Below are 13,804 nucleotides of genomic sequence, written 5' to 3'. Positions count from 1 at the left end.
AGCCCAATATCCTTTTTCCAAACAGTGGCCTAGCCAGATCACAAGTACCTGGCAGAAACCCAAATTGTGGCAACACTCCACACTACAAATCCCAGGGCAAGCAGTTGCTTCCCATGTCTGCCTCAATAGCAGACTATGGACTTTTCCTCAAGGAATTTGTCCAGACCTTTTTTAAACCCAGATACGCTAACCGCTGTTACCACATCCTCCGGCAAAGAGTTCCAGAGCTTAACTATTTGTTGAGTGAAAAAATATTTCCTCCTATTTGTTTAAAAAGTATTCCCAAGTAACTTCCTTGAGTGTCCCCTAGTCTTTGTACTTTTGGAACAAGTAAAAAATTGATTCACTTCTACTCGTTCTACACCACTCAGGATTTTGTAGACCTCAATCATATCTCCCTTCATCCATCTCTTTTCCAAGCTGAAGAGCCCTAACCTCTTTAGCCCCCCTTTATCATTTTGGTCGCTCTTCTTTGAACCTTTTCTAATTCCACTATTTCTTTTTTGAAATACGGTGACCAGAACTGAACCCAATACTCAAGGTGCGGACGAACCATGGAGCAATACAAAGGTATTAACTGGCTATCTGCGAATATTCAGCGGGAGATTGCTGGTTATCTCCTGCTGAATATTACAGGCCAGTGCTTACCCCTAGATTCCATATATCATGCAGAAATCGAAGTGTATTCCATAACAATGCACATAACCTAACTGGTTAACAAGCCAATCAGCACTGATAATTGGCATTAGAATTTACGCACAGAACTGTCTAGGCATATTCTAGAATGTGCTGCATGTAAATTCTATGTCACATAGTTGAAAAGGGGGTGTGGCCATGGACATGGATTGGGCAGGTCATCGGCATGTCTAAAATCTATGCATGTTGTTATAGAATACACCCAATCTGCGCCTAATTTAGGCGTCAGCATTTACATCAGGTTTTACTTGGCATAACTGCCCATGACTAAATGTAGTCGCGCATAAGGGCGCTCGGTGTATTCTATAAACCACGCAGTAATTTAGGCTTACTCTATAAAGTATGCCTAAATTGACGCGTATTTTATAGAATGTGCTTAAGCGGATTTCATTTTGGTGCTGAATTTGGCCTTTCTTTGGCCAGTTTCAATTTAACCGGCCAAAAATAAACCGGATATTCAATGCTGGTCACTGGAAACAGCTTGGCATTCAATATCCAGTTTCACCGTGACCAAGGGAGTTAGCCGAGCTGCCTCCCACAATCATGGCCGCTGAGAGACTAAGCCGGGCCAGGGGCAAGGCCACCCCCCACCGCCGCCGCCACTTCAGTCCCCGGTCTCACCTGCCTGCCCTCGGCTCCGTCCGCCAGCGGGCCCCCTGCATTAAAATCAGCAGCGCCTCATCTCCGTGTGGAAAGGCAGATCACCTCCCTTTCGGGCCTTCCGTCACGGTGTCCCGCCCTCGTCTGATGTAACTTCCGGTTTCCACGAGGGCGGGACACAGGGAGGGCCCAAAGGGAGGCGATCTGCCTTTCCAAACGGAGCTGAGGCACTGCCGATCTTAATGCAGGGAACCTGGTGGCAGACGGTGCCGAGGGCATGCAGGTGAGCCCGGGGACTGCAGCGCCAGCGGCCTGACTCCGGCGCCGGGCCCCCCTTGGAGGCCCGGGCCTGGGGAATTGTGTCCCCCCTGCCCCCCCCCCCTCTCGGCGGCCCTGCCCACAGTCCGAATATCGGCCCCAAAATGATTTAACCATCCAGAAACATCCACTGACTGATTAAATCGCTTGTTCAGGGCTATTCACTAATATTCAGTAGCACTTAACAGGTTATCGCTGCTGAAAATTAGAGCGTAGCAATATATGAAAACCGGCTATTTTGAGGGCATTCTGGGGGTGGCGTCAGCAGTTGACTGGTTAAGTGCTGATATTCAGCACTTAACCAGCCAGGGTAACTGTTTAAATGGAACCACATAAAACACAGCCCTATCTTTAGCACTTCAGTTCTGAATATTGAATTAACTGTCTATGTGTTAGCTGGCGCTGCATAAACCAGATATTCAGTTTCAAGGCCTGGACATAGCTATCTCTTCTCTCTGCTGTATCCTCCCCATCCCTGATTGTTTGTGTGTGTGTGTTTCCTTTTTTTGGCACAGCATAATTATGATTAGTTTATTATGTGAACCGCTTAGAAGCCAGTTCCTGACGTATGTGGTATATCAAGTGTTTGTAAATAAGTAAATTAATATCCGGGAATAACGCCGGTGATGGTCAGCTGAATATTGAGCCCTAAGTTCATAGAATACCAGCGCAAGTGGCACCATTCTATAATTTGAATGGTGTAAAACGGATAAAAGTGAATAGGTTTTTACTCTTTCAAAAAGTGCAAAGACTAGGGGACACTCGAGGAAGTTACATGGAAATACTTTAAAAACAAATAGGAGGAAATATTTTTTCACTCAACAAATAGTTAAGCTCTGGATGGTAACAGCGGTTAGTGTATCTGGGTTTAAAAAAAGTTTGGACAAATTCCTGGAGAAAAAAGTCCATAGTCTACTATTGAGATAGACATGGGGAAGCCACTGCTTGTCCCGGGACTGGTAGCATGGAATGTTGCTACTATTTGGGTTTCTGTCAGGTACTTGTGACCTGGATTGGCCACTGCTGGAAACAGGATACTGGGCTAGATGGTCTGACCCAGTATAGCTATTCTTATGTTCTTAAAATTGTGTATGGGTTTGAAATTTGGGTATGCAGCTTTATAGGATCTGGCTGTTTTATCATTTGCTGATAAAAGTGTGCACCATGTGGAAAGACGGCCCACTCTTTCCTGACAGCAGAACAACCACACATGCACAAACTAGTGCACACATGATGCTCTATCAGGAAAAAGCGCATCCACTTTCTGAAATAGTTTGCCTTTTTTCCACATAGTGCACTTTGCTTGTTTTTCTCGAAAGGCGGTATATCAAATGCCTAATAAGCATTTGTGCATGTATCTTCTAGAATACCGCTGTGTGCACAGCTAGCATTTATGCACACATGTGTACATTGGCACACTATGTGCTAGTATTCTACAAATAAACACACACAAGTGGAGCTTTACATTAGGTGAACAGTTATTGAATTAGGGGTTATTGCTGGGGTGGTCCCATGGGCGTAGACTGGGGGGGGCGAGGGGGGGCAATGCCCCCCCAAACGCAGGGCCGGCAACAGGCAGCTCTCCCTTCACCCCACCCTCTCCCCGTTCCTTCTCCTCCCCCCCCCGGCCCCCCCGTGAGCCGGCTCTCCTCCCTCCCTCCGTATCCGTCCCTCACGGACCTGATCTTCGAATCCTTTGCCTGCCCGCTAGGCGCTAGCGCTCTCTCCCCTGCTGGTTCGCGCTTTAAAAATGGCCGCCGAGACTTTCAGAGGCGGCCTCGCGAGAAGTCTCGGCGGCCATTTTGAAGCGTGAACCAGCAGTGGAGAGTCAGCGCTAGCGGGCCGGGCAGGTGAAAAATTCGAAGATCGTTGGTGAGGGACGGATCCGGAGGGAGGGAGGAGAACTGGCTCGCGGGGTGGGAAGGAACGGGGAGAGGGCGGAATGAAGGGAGGGGAGAGGAGGGTCACTGCTGGACTAAGTGGATGGAGGGCAGGGGAAAGGAGGGCCACTGGGTATGGGGGCAGGGGAGAGGAGGGTCACTGCTGGACTGAGTGGATGGAGAGCAGGGGAAAGGAGGGCCACTGGGTATGGGGGCAGGGGAGAGGAGGGTCACTGCTGGACTAAGTGGATGGAGGGCAGGGGAAAGGAGGGCCACTGGGTATGGGGGCAGGGGAGAGGAGGGTCACTGCTGGACTGAGTGGATGGAGAGCAGGGGAAAGGAGGGCCACTGGGCATGGGGGCAGGGGAGAGGAGGGTCACTGCTGGACTGAGTGGATGGAGGGCAGGGGAAAAGAGGGCCACTGGGTATGGGGGCAGGGGAGAGGAGGGTCACTACTAGACTGAGTGGATGGAGGGCAGGGGAAAAGAGGGCCACTGGGTATGGGGGCAGGGGAGAGGAGGGTCACTGCTGGACTGGGTGGATGGAGGGCAGGGGAAAGGAGGGCCACTGGGCATGGGGGCAGGGGAGAGGAGGGTCACTACTGGACTAAGTGGATGGAGGGCAGGGCAAAGGAGGGCCACTGGGTATGGGGGCAGGGGAGAGGAGGGTCACTGCTGGACTGAGTGGATGGAGGGCAGGGGAAAAGAGGGCCACTGGGTATGGGGGCAGGGGAGAGGAGGGTCACTGCTGGACTGGGTGGATGGAGGGCAGGGGAAAGGAGGGCCACTGGGCATGGGGGCAGGGGAGAGGAGGGTCACTACTGGACTAAGTGGATGGAGGGCAGGGGAAAGGAGGGCCACTGGGCATGGGGGCAGGGGAGAGGAGGGTCACTACTGGACTAAGTGGATGGAGGGCAGGGCAAAGGAGGGCCACTGGGTATGGGGGCAGGGGAGAGGAGGGTCACTGCTGGACTGAGGGGATGGAGGGCAGGGGAAAAGAGGGCCACTGGGTATGGGGGCAGGGGAGAGGAGGGTCACTGCTGGACTGGGTGGATGGAGGGCAGGGGAAAGGAGGGCCACTGGGCATGGGGGCAGGGGAGAGGAGGGTCACTACTGGACTATGGATGGAGGGCAGGGGAAAGGAGGGCCACTGGGTATGGGGGCAGGGGAGAGGAGGGTCACTACTAGACTGAGTGGATGGAGGGCAGGGGAAAAGAGGGCCACTGGGTATGGGGGCAGGGGAGAGGAGGGTCACTGCTGGACTGGGTGGATGGAGGGCAGGGGAAAGGAGGGCCACTGGGCATGGGGGCAGGGAAGAGGAGGGTCACTACTGGACTGAGTGGATGGAGGGCAGGGGAAAGGAGGGCCACTGGGTATGGGGGCAGGGGAGAGGAGGGTCACTGCTGGACTGAGTGGATGGAGGGCAGGGGAAAGGAGGGCCACTGGCATGGGGGCAGGGGAGAGGAGGGTCACTACTGGACTGAGTGGATGGAGGGCAGGGGAAAGGAGGGCCACTGGGTATGGGGACAGGGAAGAGGAGGGTCACTGTTGGACTGGGTGGATGGAGGGCAGGGGAGAGAAAAGAAATGCTGGACATGGATGGAGGGGAGGAAAGAGTGAGGAAGGAGATGAGGGAAAAGGAAGAGAGGAGAAAAACTGCACATGGATGAAGAAAATAGGCAGAAGCTGAGGACCAGAAATGAAGAAGAAAGGAAGAAAGAAATAAATGGAAAGGAAGCCCTGGAAACGGAGTTAAGAGGACAGATAGCAGCAGAATCAGATACTGCACCAGCATGATCAGAAAAACAGTCACCAGACAACAAAGGTAGAAAAAAATCATTTTATTTTCATTATAGTGTTTATAATATGTTCACTTTGAGAATCAGGTGCTCAACATTAAAAGTTTATATTTACTTATTTATACCCCCCCCCCCAGGCTCTCTCCCGGCTATAGCCAGCTCTGCAATTTGGGGGGGGGGGCGCAGAGGGGGACTGGGGGGAGAGCCTGTTGTTAAACATTTGCCAGCACACCACTGCCTGTCGCCAACCCGCTGCCTCTCTGATTCAGTGGCTATCCATTGGCAAACGAACACTGTTATTCCCAAAAAAGCCAGCTCTTGCTCCCTTCCTTCCTCCATATTAGCATAATTTGCATATACATATATGCAAATGAATATGCTAATATGCCCCGCCCCTTCCTTTGCCCCCCCAAATGAAACAGTCAAACTACGCCTATGGGTGGTCCAGTGGCAGAATCTGGGTGGAGACAGGAATTATATTCAGTGTCAGTGTCCAGATAGCTATTCAGGACAGAATACAAAAGTTATCCAGATAATCTCCCCCTAATTTTGGCCCCCCCTTTAAGAAGACTCCCTGGGACACTAGACTGTGCACAGCACAGCGCCTGTTGCTACTGGGGAGAGGAATAATGCAGCTAATGAGGTTGATGGCAAGTTGCATTATTCCTTTACTGTGGGAGTTATTAACTGTGGTGCTGAGTTACTACAGGTTAGTGATGCTTGCGGTAAATTAAACTGCAGTAAAATGTGATATTATACCATAGTTTAGTAAGTAGCCCACTAACGGGGTAATTATATATGGAGTTGTCTAGATTTAGGCCACAAGAACACATGTAAATGCCAGTATTCTAGTCATTTATGTGTGTATGTGGACACACAAGTGCATAAATGACCATTTTCCAGCTACGGACTATTCTGTAAGCAAGTAGCACAATTCAATGGCACGTACCTTTGAGGTGTGAGTTCGCATAGGTGGAGTTTGGGCAACGTGTGGGCAGCTGCACATTTATGCATGTAGATTATAGTATTCAGTCTGTGTGCAAGCTTCCTTGTCACCTAAGGCTACACCGTTGTGAACATGTGAGTGTTATCCCCTCCTACCAGCAGATGGAGGTAGAGAAAAACCTAGGCTTTTCCAGTGAACTCACCGGTATAACCTGCTAGTGCACTGAGAAAGTTCCAATATTTTTCTCTACCTCCAGGAGATGGTAGGTTAATCAGGTTGGTGTTCCTGGTCCTCTGCCCAAGAGCCGCAGGCTTCTGCGGCAGAGACCGTTGGAAATGGAGCATTTGGATCTCTTCTGGCTTACGGTTTGGCCCTTGAGAGGAAGTGGTTGGCAAAGCATGGCTTGTCATTCACAGTGATTTCTACCTTGCTTAAGTCCCAGAAATCTGCCAGGTCCTTGGCTTATGTGCGGGTCTGGAAGGTTTTTGAACAGTGGTGTTCCGAATGGGCTCTAGCCCTATGGAAGGTGCAAGGTCCCAAGGTCTTAGCCTTTTTGAAACAAGGTTTAGATCATTCCATCAAGGTCCAAGTGATTGCCCTTTCCAGTTTCAGGGGCAAAGCGCAGGACCTCTGGCAGCACATGGGGAGGTTGCCCAGTTTTTGAAGGGGGTTGCTCATTTGCGGTCTCTGGTGCATCCTTCCTTCCCCTCCTGGGACCTGAACTTGGTCATTAGGGTGCTCTCTGGGGCTCCCTTTCAGCCTTTGCAGTGGGTCTCCATTAAGTATCTTACTCTCAAGATGGTGTTCCTGGTGGCCATCACTTTGGCCCATAAGGTCTCAAGTTGCAGGTGCTGTCCTGTAGAAACCTGTCCCTCTCCTTTTCAGAGGACTCTATGTTGATCTGCATGGCTCCTTCTTTTCTGCCCAAGTTGGTCTCAGTGTTCCATATGAACCAGGAAGAGGTCCTATCCCTATGCTTGGAAGTTATACAAATTAGACGCCCATAAGATGTTGCTTCTCTACTTGGAGGAAACCAATTAATTTCATCTTTCTGACCATCTGTCCATTCTTTTCCAGGGTCCTCTTAAGGGCTAGGCATTCTGCTTCAAAAGCTTTACTAGAAGAACTATCATTTAAACTTATGAGACTTGGTATCTATTGGGCATTGCTTTTTAGATTTGTTGGACCATCCTTGTGGAATGCTCTGCCAGATATAGTATGAAACACATCTTCCTATTTGACTATCAGAAAATTGCTAAAAGTATACTTTTTTGCACAAGTTTGTCTTGGGCAGACTGGATGGACCATGCAGGTCTTTTTCTGCTGTCATCTACTATGTTACTATGTATGTTACTATGTTTCCCTAGATAAGCTTGCAGACAGCACGAATGTTATATATTTAATTTCAGCACAACCCAGGCAGGATTTATTATTATTATTATGTTAAGAATTTTGTTTTTATGTATTTTATCATTGTGATGCGTTATTTTATTGTGTATGTATAGTGTAAACTGCTCACATTTGGATATACAGTGGTGGAAATAAGTATTTGATCCCTTGCTGATTTTGTAAGTTTGCCCACTGACAAAGACATGAGCAGCCCATAATTGAAGGGTAGGTTATTGGTAACAGTGAGAGATAGCACATCACAAATTAAATCCGGAAAATCACATTGTGGAAAGTATATGAATTTATTTGCATTCTGCAGAGGGAAATAAGTATTTAATCCCTCTGGCAAACAAGACCTAATACTTGGTGGCAAAACCCTTGTTGGCAAGCACAGCGGTCAGACGTCTTCTGTAGTTGATGATGAGGTTTGCACACATGTCAGGAGGAATTTTGGTCCACTCCTCTTTGCAGATCATCTCTAAATCATTAAGAGTTCTGGGCTGTCGCTTGGCAACTCGCAGCTTCAGCTCCCTCCATAAGTTTTCAATGGGATTAAGGTCTGGTGACTGGCTAGGCCACTCCATGACCCTAATGTGCTTCTTCCTGAGCCACTCCTTTGTTGCCTTGGCTGTATGTTTTGGGTCATTGTCGTGCTGGAAGACCCAGCCACGACCCATTTTTAAGGCCCTGGCGGAGGGAAGGAGGTTGTCACTCAGAATTGTACGGTACATGGCCCCATCCATTCTCCCATTGATGCGGTGAAGTAGTCCTGTGCCCTTAGCAGAGAAACACCCCCAAAACATAACATTTCCACCTCCATGCTTGACAGTGGGGACGGTGTTCTTTGGGTCATAGGCAGCATTTCTCTTCCTCCAAACACGGCGAGTTGAGTTCATGCCAAAGAGCTCAATTTTTGTCTCATCTGACCACAGCACCTTCTCCCAATCACTCTCGGGATCATCCAGGTGTTCACTGGCAAACTTCAGACGGGCCGTCACATGTGCCTTCCGGAGCAGGGGGACCTTGCGGGCACTGCAGGATTGCAATCCGTTATGTCGTAATGTGTTACCAATGGTTTTCGTGGTGACAGTGGTCCCAGCTGCCTTGAGATCATTGACAAGTTCCCCCCTTGTAGTTGTAGGTTGATTTCTAACCTTCCTCATGATCAAGGATACCCCACGAGGTGAGATTTTGCGTGGAGCCCCAGATCTTTGTCGATTGACAGTCATTTTGTACTTCTTCCATTTTCTTACTATGGCACCAACAGTTGTCTCCTTCTCGCCCAGCGTCTTACTGATGGTTTTGTAGCCCATTCCAGCCTTGTGCAGGTGTATGATCTTGTCCCTGACATCCTTAGACAGCTCCTTGCTCTTGGCCATTTTGTAGAGGTTAGAGTCTGACTGATTCACTGAGTCTGTGGACAGGTGTCTTTCATACAGGTGACCATTGCCGACAGCTGTCTGTCATGCAGGTAACGAGTTGATTTGGAGCATCTACCTGGTCTGTAGGGGCCAGATCTCTTACTGGTTGGTGGGGGATCAAATACTTATTTCCCTCTGCAGAATGCAAATAAATTCATATACTTTCCACAATGTGATTTTCCGGATTTAATTTGTGATGTGCTATCTCTCACTGTTACCAATAACCTACCCTTCAATTATGGGCTGCTCATGTCTTTGTCAGTGGGCAAACTTACAAAATCAGCAAGGGATCAAATACTTATTTCCACCACTGTAAATAGTTTTTAAAAAATAAATAAATAAGGCCACTATTGCAGGAATTAGGAGAACAGACAGTCTTGCCAACTCTGAAAAACAATGTGTTATCAAAATCTCAGAACCTAGCAAACAGATCCCTATTCAGACACTTGGCCTTGCAGTCATACATGCAGAAGAGATAGCCCCTATTCAAAGTCTTCAAAAATTAACCTGAAAGCCTAAGAAGTTAGACTTTGCATGCAGCACAATACCAGAAAAACAGAAACACGTTGCTATACACTGCAAAATATGATAGCAGATGTAAATTCTCAAAGTGGACATATTCCAAACACTAAAATGAAAATAATTTTTTCTACCTTTGTTGTCTGGTGACTTTGTTTTTCTCAACATTCTGGCCCAGTATCTGATTCTGCTGCTCTCTATCTGTTCCCTTGACTCCGTTTTCAGGGCTTCCTTTCCATTTATTTCTTTTCTTTCCTCCTCCTTGACTGTCCAGTGGATCCAGCTTCTTCCTATTTTCTCCATGTGCAGTTTTTCTCCTCTCTTCCTTTTCCCTCATCTCATCTCCTTCCTCTTTCTTCCCTCCATGTCCAGCATTTCTTCTCTCTCCCTTCCCTCTCCTCTATCCATGTCCAGCATTTCTCCTTTCTCCCCTCCATTCATGTTCATCTCACTTCCTCTCTCTTCCCTCCCCTCCATCCATGTGCATCTCATTCCTGTCTTCCCTTCCCTCCATCCATGTCCAGAATTTCTCCTGCCCTCCCCTCCATCCATGTCCAGCAACCCTCCTCTCTCCCCTGCCCTCCCCTCCATCCACCCATGTCCAGCAACCCTCCTCTCTCCCCTGCCCTCCCCTCCATCCACCCATGTCCAGCAACCCTCCTCTCCCCTCCCTTCCATCCACCTATGTCCAGTAACTTTCCTCTCCCCTGCCCTCCCCTCCATCCACCCATGTCCAGCAACTGTCCTCTCCCCTGCCCTCCATCCAGCTATCCATCCATATCCAGCAATTCTCCTCTCTCCCCTGCCCCCATCCATCCATCCATATCCAGCAACTCTCCTCTCTCCCATGCCCCTCCCCTCCATGTCCAGCAATTTCTCCTCTCTCCCTGAGACCTGACTTCCCATCCATATCCATTGATGGCTTTGATGCTCCTCTCTCCCCTGCCCTCCCACTCCCATGTCCACCTGCCCGCCCTCTTCTCCCCCCAAAAACCCTGTTTTTGCTCCTGCCACCCTGGGGGGGTTTAAATCTTTGACTTACCTCCGTCACAGCAGCCGCAGTGAAAGCCCATCTCTAGCCTTCCCTTCGTTTCCTGTCAGTGTCCCGCCCTCGTGGAAAGAGGAAATGATATCAGAAGAAGGCGGGACACTGACGGGAATGAAGGGAAGACTAGAGACGGGCTTTCACTGCGGCTGCTGCGACGGAGGTAAATCAAAGATTTAAACCCCCCAGAGCAGCGGGAGGTGAGGTAAGCATGGCTTGTGGTGCCCTCCTGCCATGCTTACCTCACTTGCCGCCGGGTTGCGCCGCCCCTAGGAGCCAGCTCGCCTGCCAGAACCACCGGCTCGCAAGAGCTTTAATAATTTAACAACCGGCTCTTGTGAGCTGGTGCGAGCTGGCTCCAGCACACCACTGGGTACATCCCACATATTCAGAACGGTGCAACCTAGATGACAAGGAAGATAAAAGTATGTCTTACCTGATAATTTCCTTTCCTTTACTTGGCTGCACCATTCTGCCCTCAGAAGACTAATGCCCAGGCTCCCAGGTTGTTCTTTTCTTTTCTTTCAGTAAAAAAAAATCAAAAAAGAAAAGAAAAAGAAACAAAAAGGGATGATAATTTGAGTAGTGAGGAAGTAATCCTCGGAGATATAGGATAGTGAGTGGTACTCTGTGGTGTTATGCTTGTTTGTGTTATTTTTTTGTAGCTGCTTTGGCAGAAGCATACTGGAACCGGTTATACCGGTGAGTTCACTGGAAAAGCCTAGGTTTTCCTCTACCTCCATCTGCTGGTAGGAGGGGATAACACCCATGTGTTCAGAATGGTGCAGCTGACTAAAGGAAAGGAAATTATCAGGTAAGACAATTTCACCATATACACCAGCTCTATGGCTGGTGTAAGTGCTCTTGGCTAAAATACCAGCATGTATTGACCTGTTATGCTAGTATGCTTTCTTTTATAGAACATGCTCCAAGTAGGCATGTTCTTAGCACCTAAAGATAGGTACCTCTTTATAGAATTTCCTTCCAAGTAATTTGCCCAAGGTCAGAAGGAACAGCAGGGAGAGTTGAACTCTTTCCTGGCTTTCCTGGTTCTCAGTCTGAATTACTAAGGTACTCCCCTAGCTACTGAAAACTATTTACTATTTTTTTCCTGCTTATGCACATTGAATTGCATGAAGCAAATAGTGATGCTATATTTATTCTGAGAAGCTATCATAGGATCCATGGTGGGTGAGCAATTTGTGTGTTTGGAAGAGACAAGGAAGTTCACCTGTTTCACATTGCAGGCAAAATAATTCCTCAGAAATAATATCATGGATAAAGACAGGAATGATGACAGTGAAGCTCTTACTCTGAACTGCCCACCATTTCCATCGTCAAGCTCTAGGATGTAACCTTCGACTGGATTATGGCTGAAAGGCGGCATCCTCCAAGCCAGCGTCACACTGTTGTTGCGCGTACAGCACTTCTCTAGCTGCAGCAGCGGGATTGGGGGCACTGCAAGAGGAAAAAAGTGCAGGTTAGTGCAACTTGTTCATCACTTATTGAGCAGCACTGCGGATATGCAATATTCATCTCTGGCAAGCAATCCAGACATTTTCACATGTAGGTCCAATATTCAAAGCCACTTATACAGCCAGCAAATTGACTTTCAAAAAATCTGCAGCAGCTGTATGGCTATGCCACTACATAAATTCATATGTACTGGTATTTATCTGTAAGAAAAAAAAGGCTGGGGTCTGCCACAAAAGCTATCCGGAGTATGGTGAAATCTAGCTGCTCTCTAGATAACAATATATTTATAAATTAGGCTAGAGAATTAGCAGGCTTATCTTATGCGTTGAAATGGTGATTAGCAGTGCTACACAAATGGATAGTGCCGTTGAATATATGAATACAGTAAAACTCTACTGCTGGAGATTTACTTGGCCCGGAGAGGGTTTTTTCCACTGTTTATAATTTGGCAGTAAGTTTCCGCTAGAGAAGGTTTCTTGAAACTTAGAGCTAAATCAAAAATCAAATTTTCATAATAATAATAATAAAATAACACATGCAAGCTGTAAATACATTCTTATGAATATTCATGAAACCTAGACCTGAAGGAATAAAGTTTCCAGCACTGCTTTAAATGGAGGCACTTTTTAATGCATCAGCTAATGCAAACAATCAACCTCCCGATACTGAGCCCACAGCTGCCATGGAGAAAAGTTCCAGATATCAGTGGCAATATCGGGATAGCGTGGGAATGGGATTTGATATACTGCCTTTCTTGTTACAATCAAAGTGGTTTACATATTATATACAGGTACTTAGTTTGTACCTGGGCCAATGGTGAGTTAAGTGACTTGCCCAGAGTCATAAGGAGTTGCAGCGGGAATAGAACCTGGTTCCCCTGGTTCTCAGGCCACTGCACTAACCATTATGTTTACTCCTGAGGTGCCAGCATTGTCTGGAAAACAGAGATAGTCAACCACTATCCGGATAGATTAAGGACAAACCTTTTGCTGTTCTAAGTCATCCGGATAGTTATTTGGGTAAATTGTTGCAGCCCAGAAACTTCTGGTCTCTGCCCCAGCGCTGCCCCCGGACTGCACTGGCACTATCTGGATAATGCTGAGGCAATTTGTAAAAATATTCAGCCACACTATCCAGCTAGTGCCACTGAATATCTGCCTCGATGGGACTTATCCGGGTAGCTGCTGCTGACACCTGGAAAATTCCATTCAAATATGGAACCCTAATTTTCTATTTGGAGGACTAGCCTAATGGTTAGTGAAGCAGTCTGCGAACCAGGGGGACTGGATTCATTTCCCTCTGCAGTTCCTTGTGACTCTGGGCAAGTCACTTAACCCTCCACTACCCCAGGTAGAAAATAAGTACCTGTATATAATATATAAACTGCTTTGATTGTAGCCACAGAAAGGCAGTATATTATTATCAAATCCCATATTCTATCATTAGAAGCTTTAAACAAACAAAATTGGCCTTAAAACTGAGGAACTCAGCTGGGTGACCCATTAGGCAGGATAGGTGACTGTCTAGGCTAGAAAGAAACCCCTCAGATCTTAAACTTCAGCTGCTGCTCTTCACATCACTGCACTGTGCGGTCGCTGGGAGACAGAAGGAGTTAGAGGTGCTTGTAAGGTGAGATGTATGTGGAAGGAACAGAAACTGTAGCAGTGAAGGTCTAGAGGATAATGGATGACCTAATTTCTAACTCAGGTGGAGGGG

General features: G+C 47.8%; 1 protein-coding gene across 1 annotated transcript in view; it reads right to left on the bottom strand.

Moving 5' to 3' along the window:
• TRIM67 (tripartite motif containing 67) overlaps nt 1-13,804 on the bottom strand; it is a 161,975-nt gene that overhangs the window by 32,200 nt on the left and 115,971 nt on the right. Inside the window, 1 exon segment of the mRNA XM_030195210.1 lies at nt 11,925-12,070. Within this exon segment, the coding sequence (XP_030051070.1) occupies nt 11,925-12,070 (146 nt within the window).

This window comes from Microcaecilia unicolor, chromosome 3, assembly GCF_901765095.1.
Source record: "Microcaecilia unicolor chromosome 3, aMicUni1.1, whole genome shotgun sequence".
Classification (NCBI taxonomy): Eukaryota; Metazoa; Chordata; class Amphibia; order Gymnophiona; family Siphonopidae; genus Microcaecilia; species Microcaecilia unicolor.
Note: the sequence above shows the minus strand (reverse complement) of the source record. Positions and strands in the feature narration are given on the sequence as shown.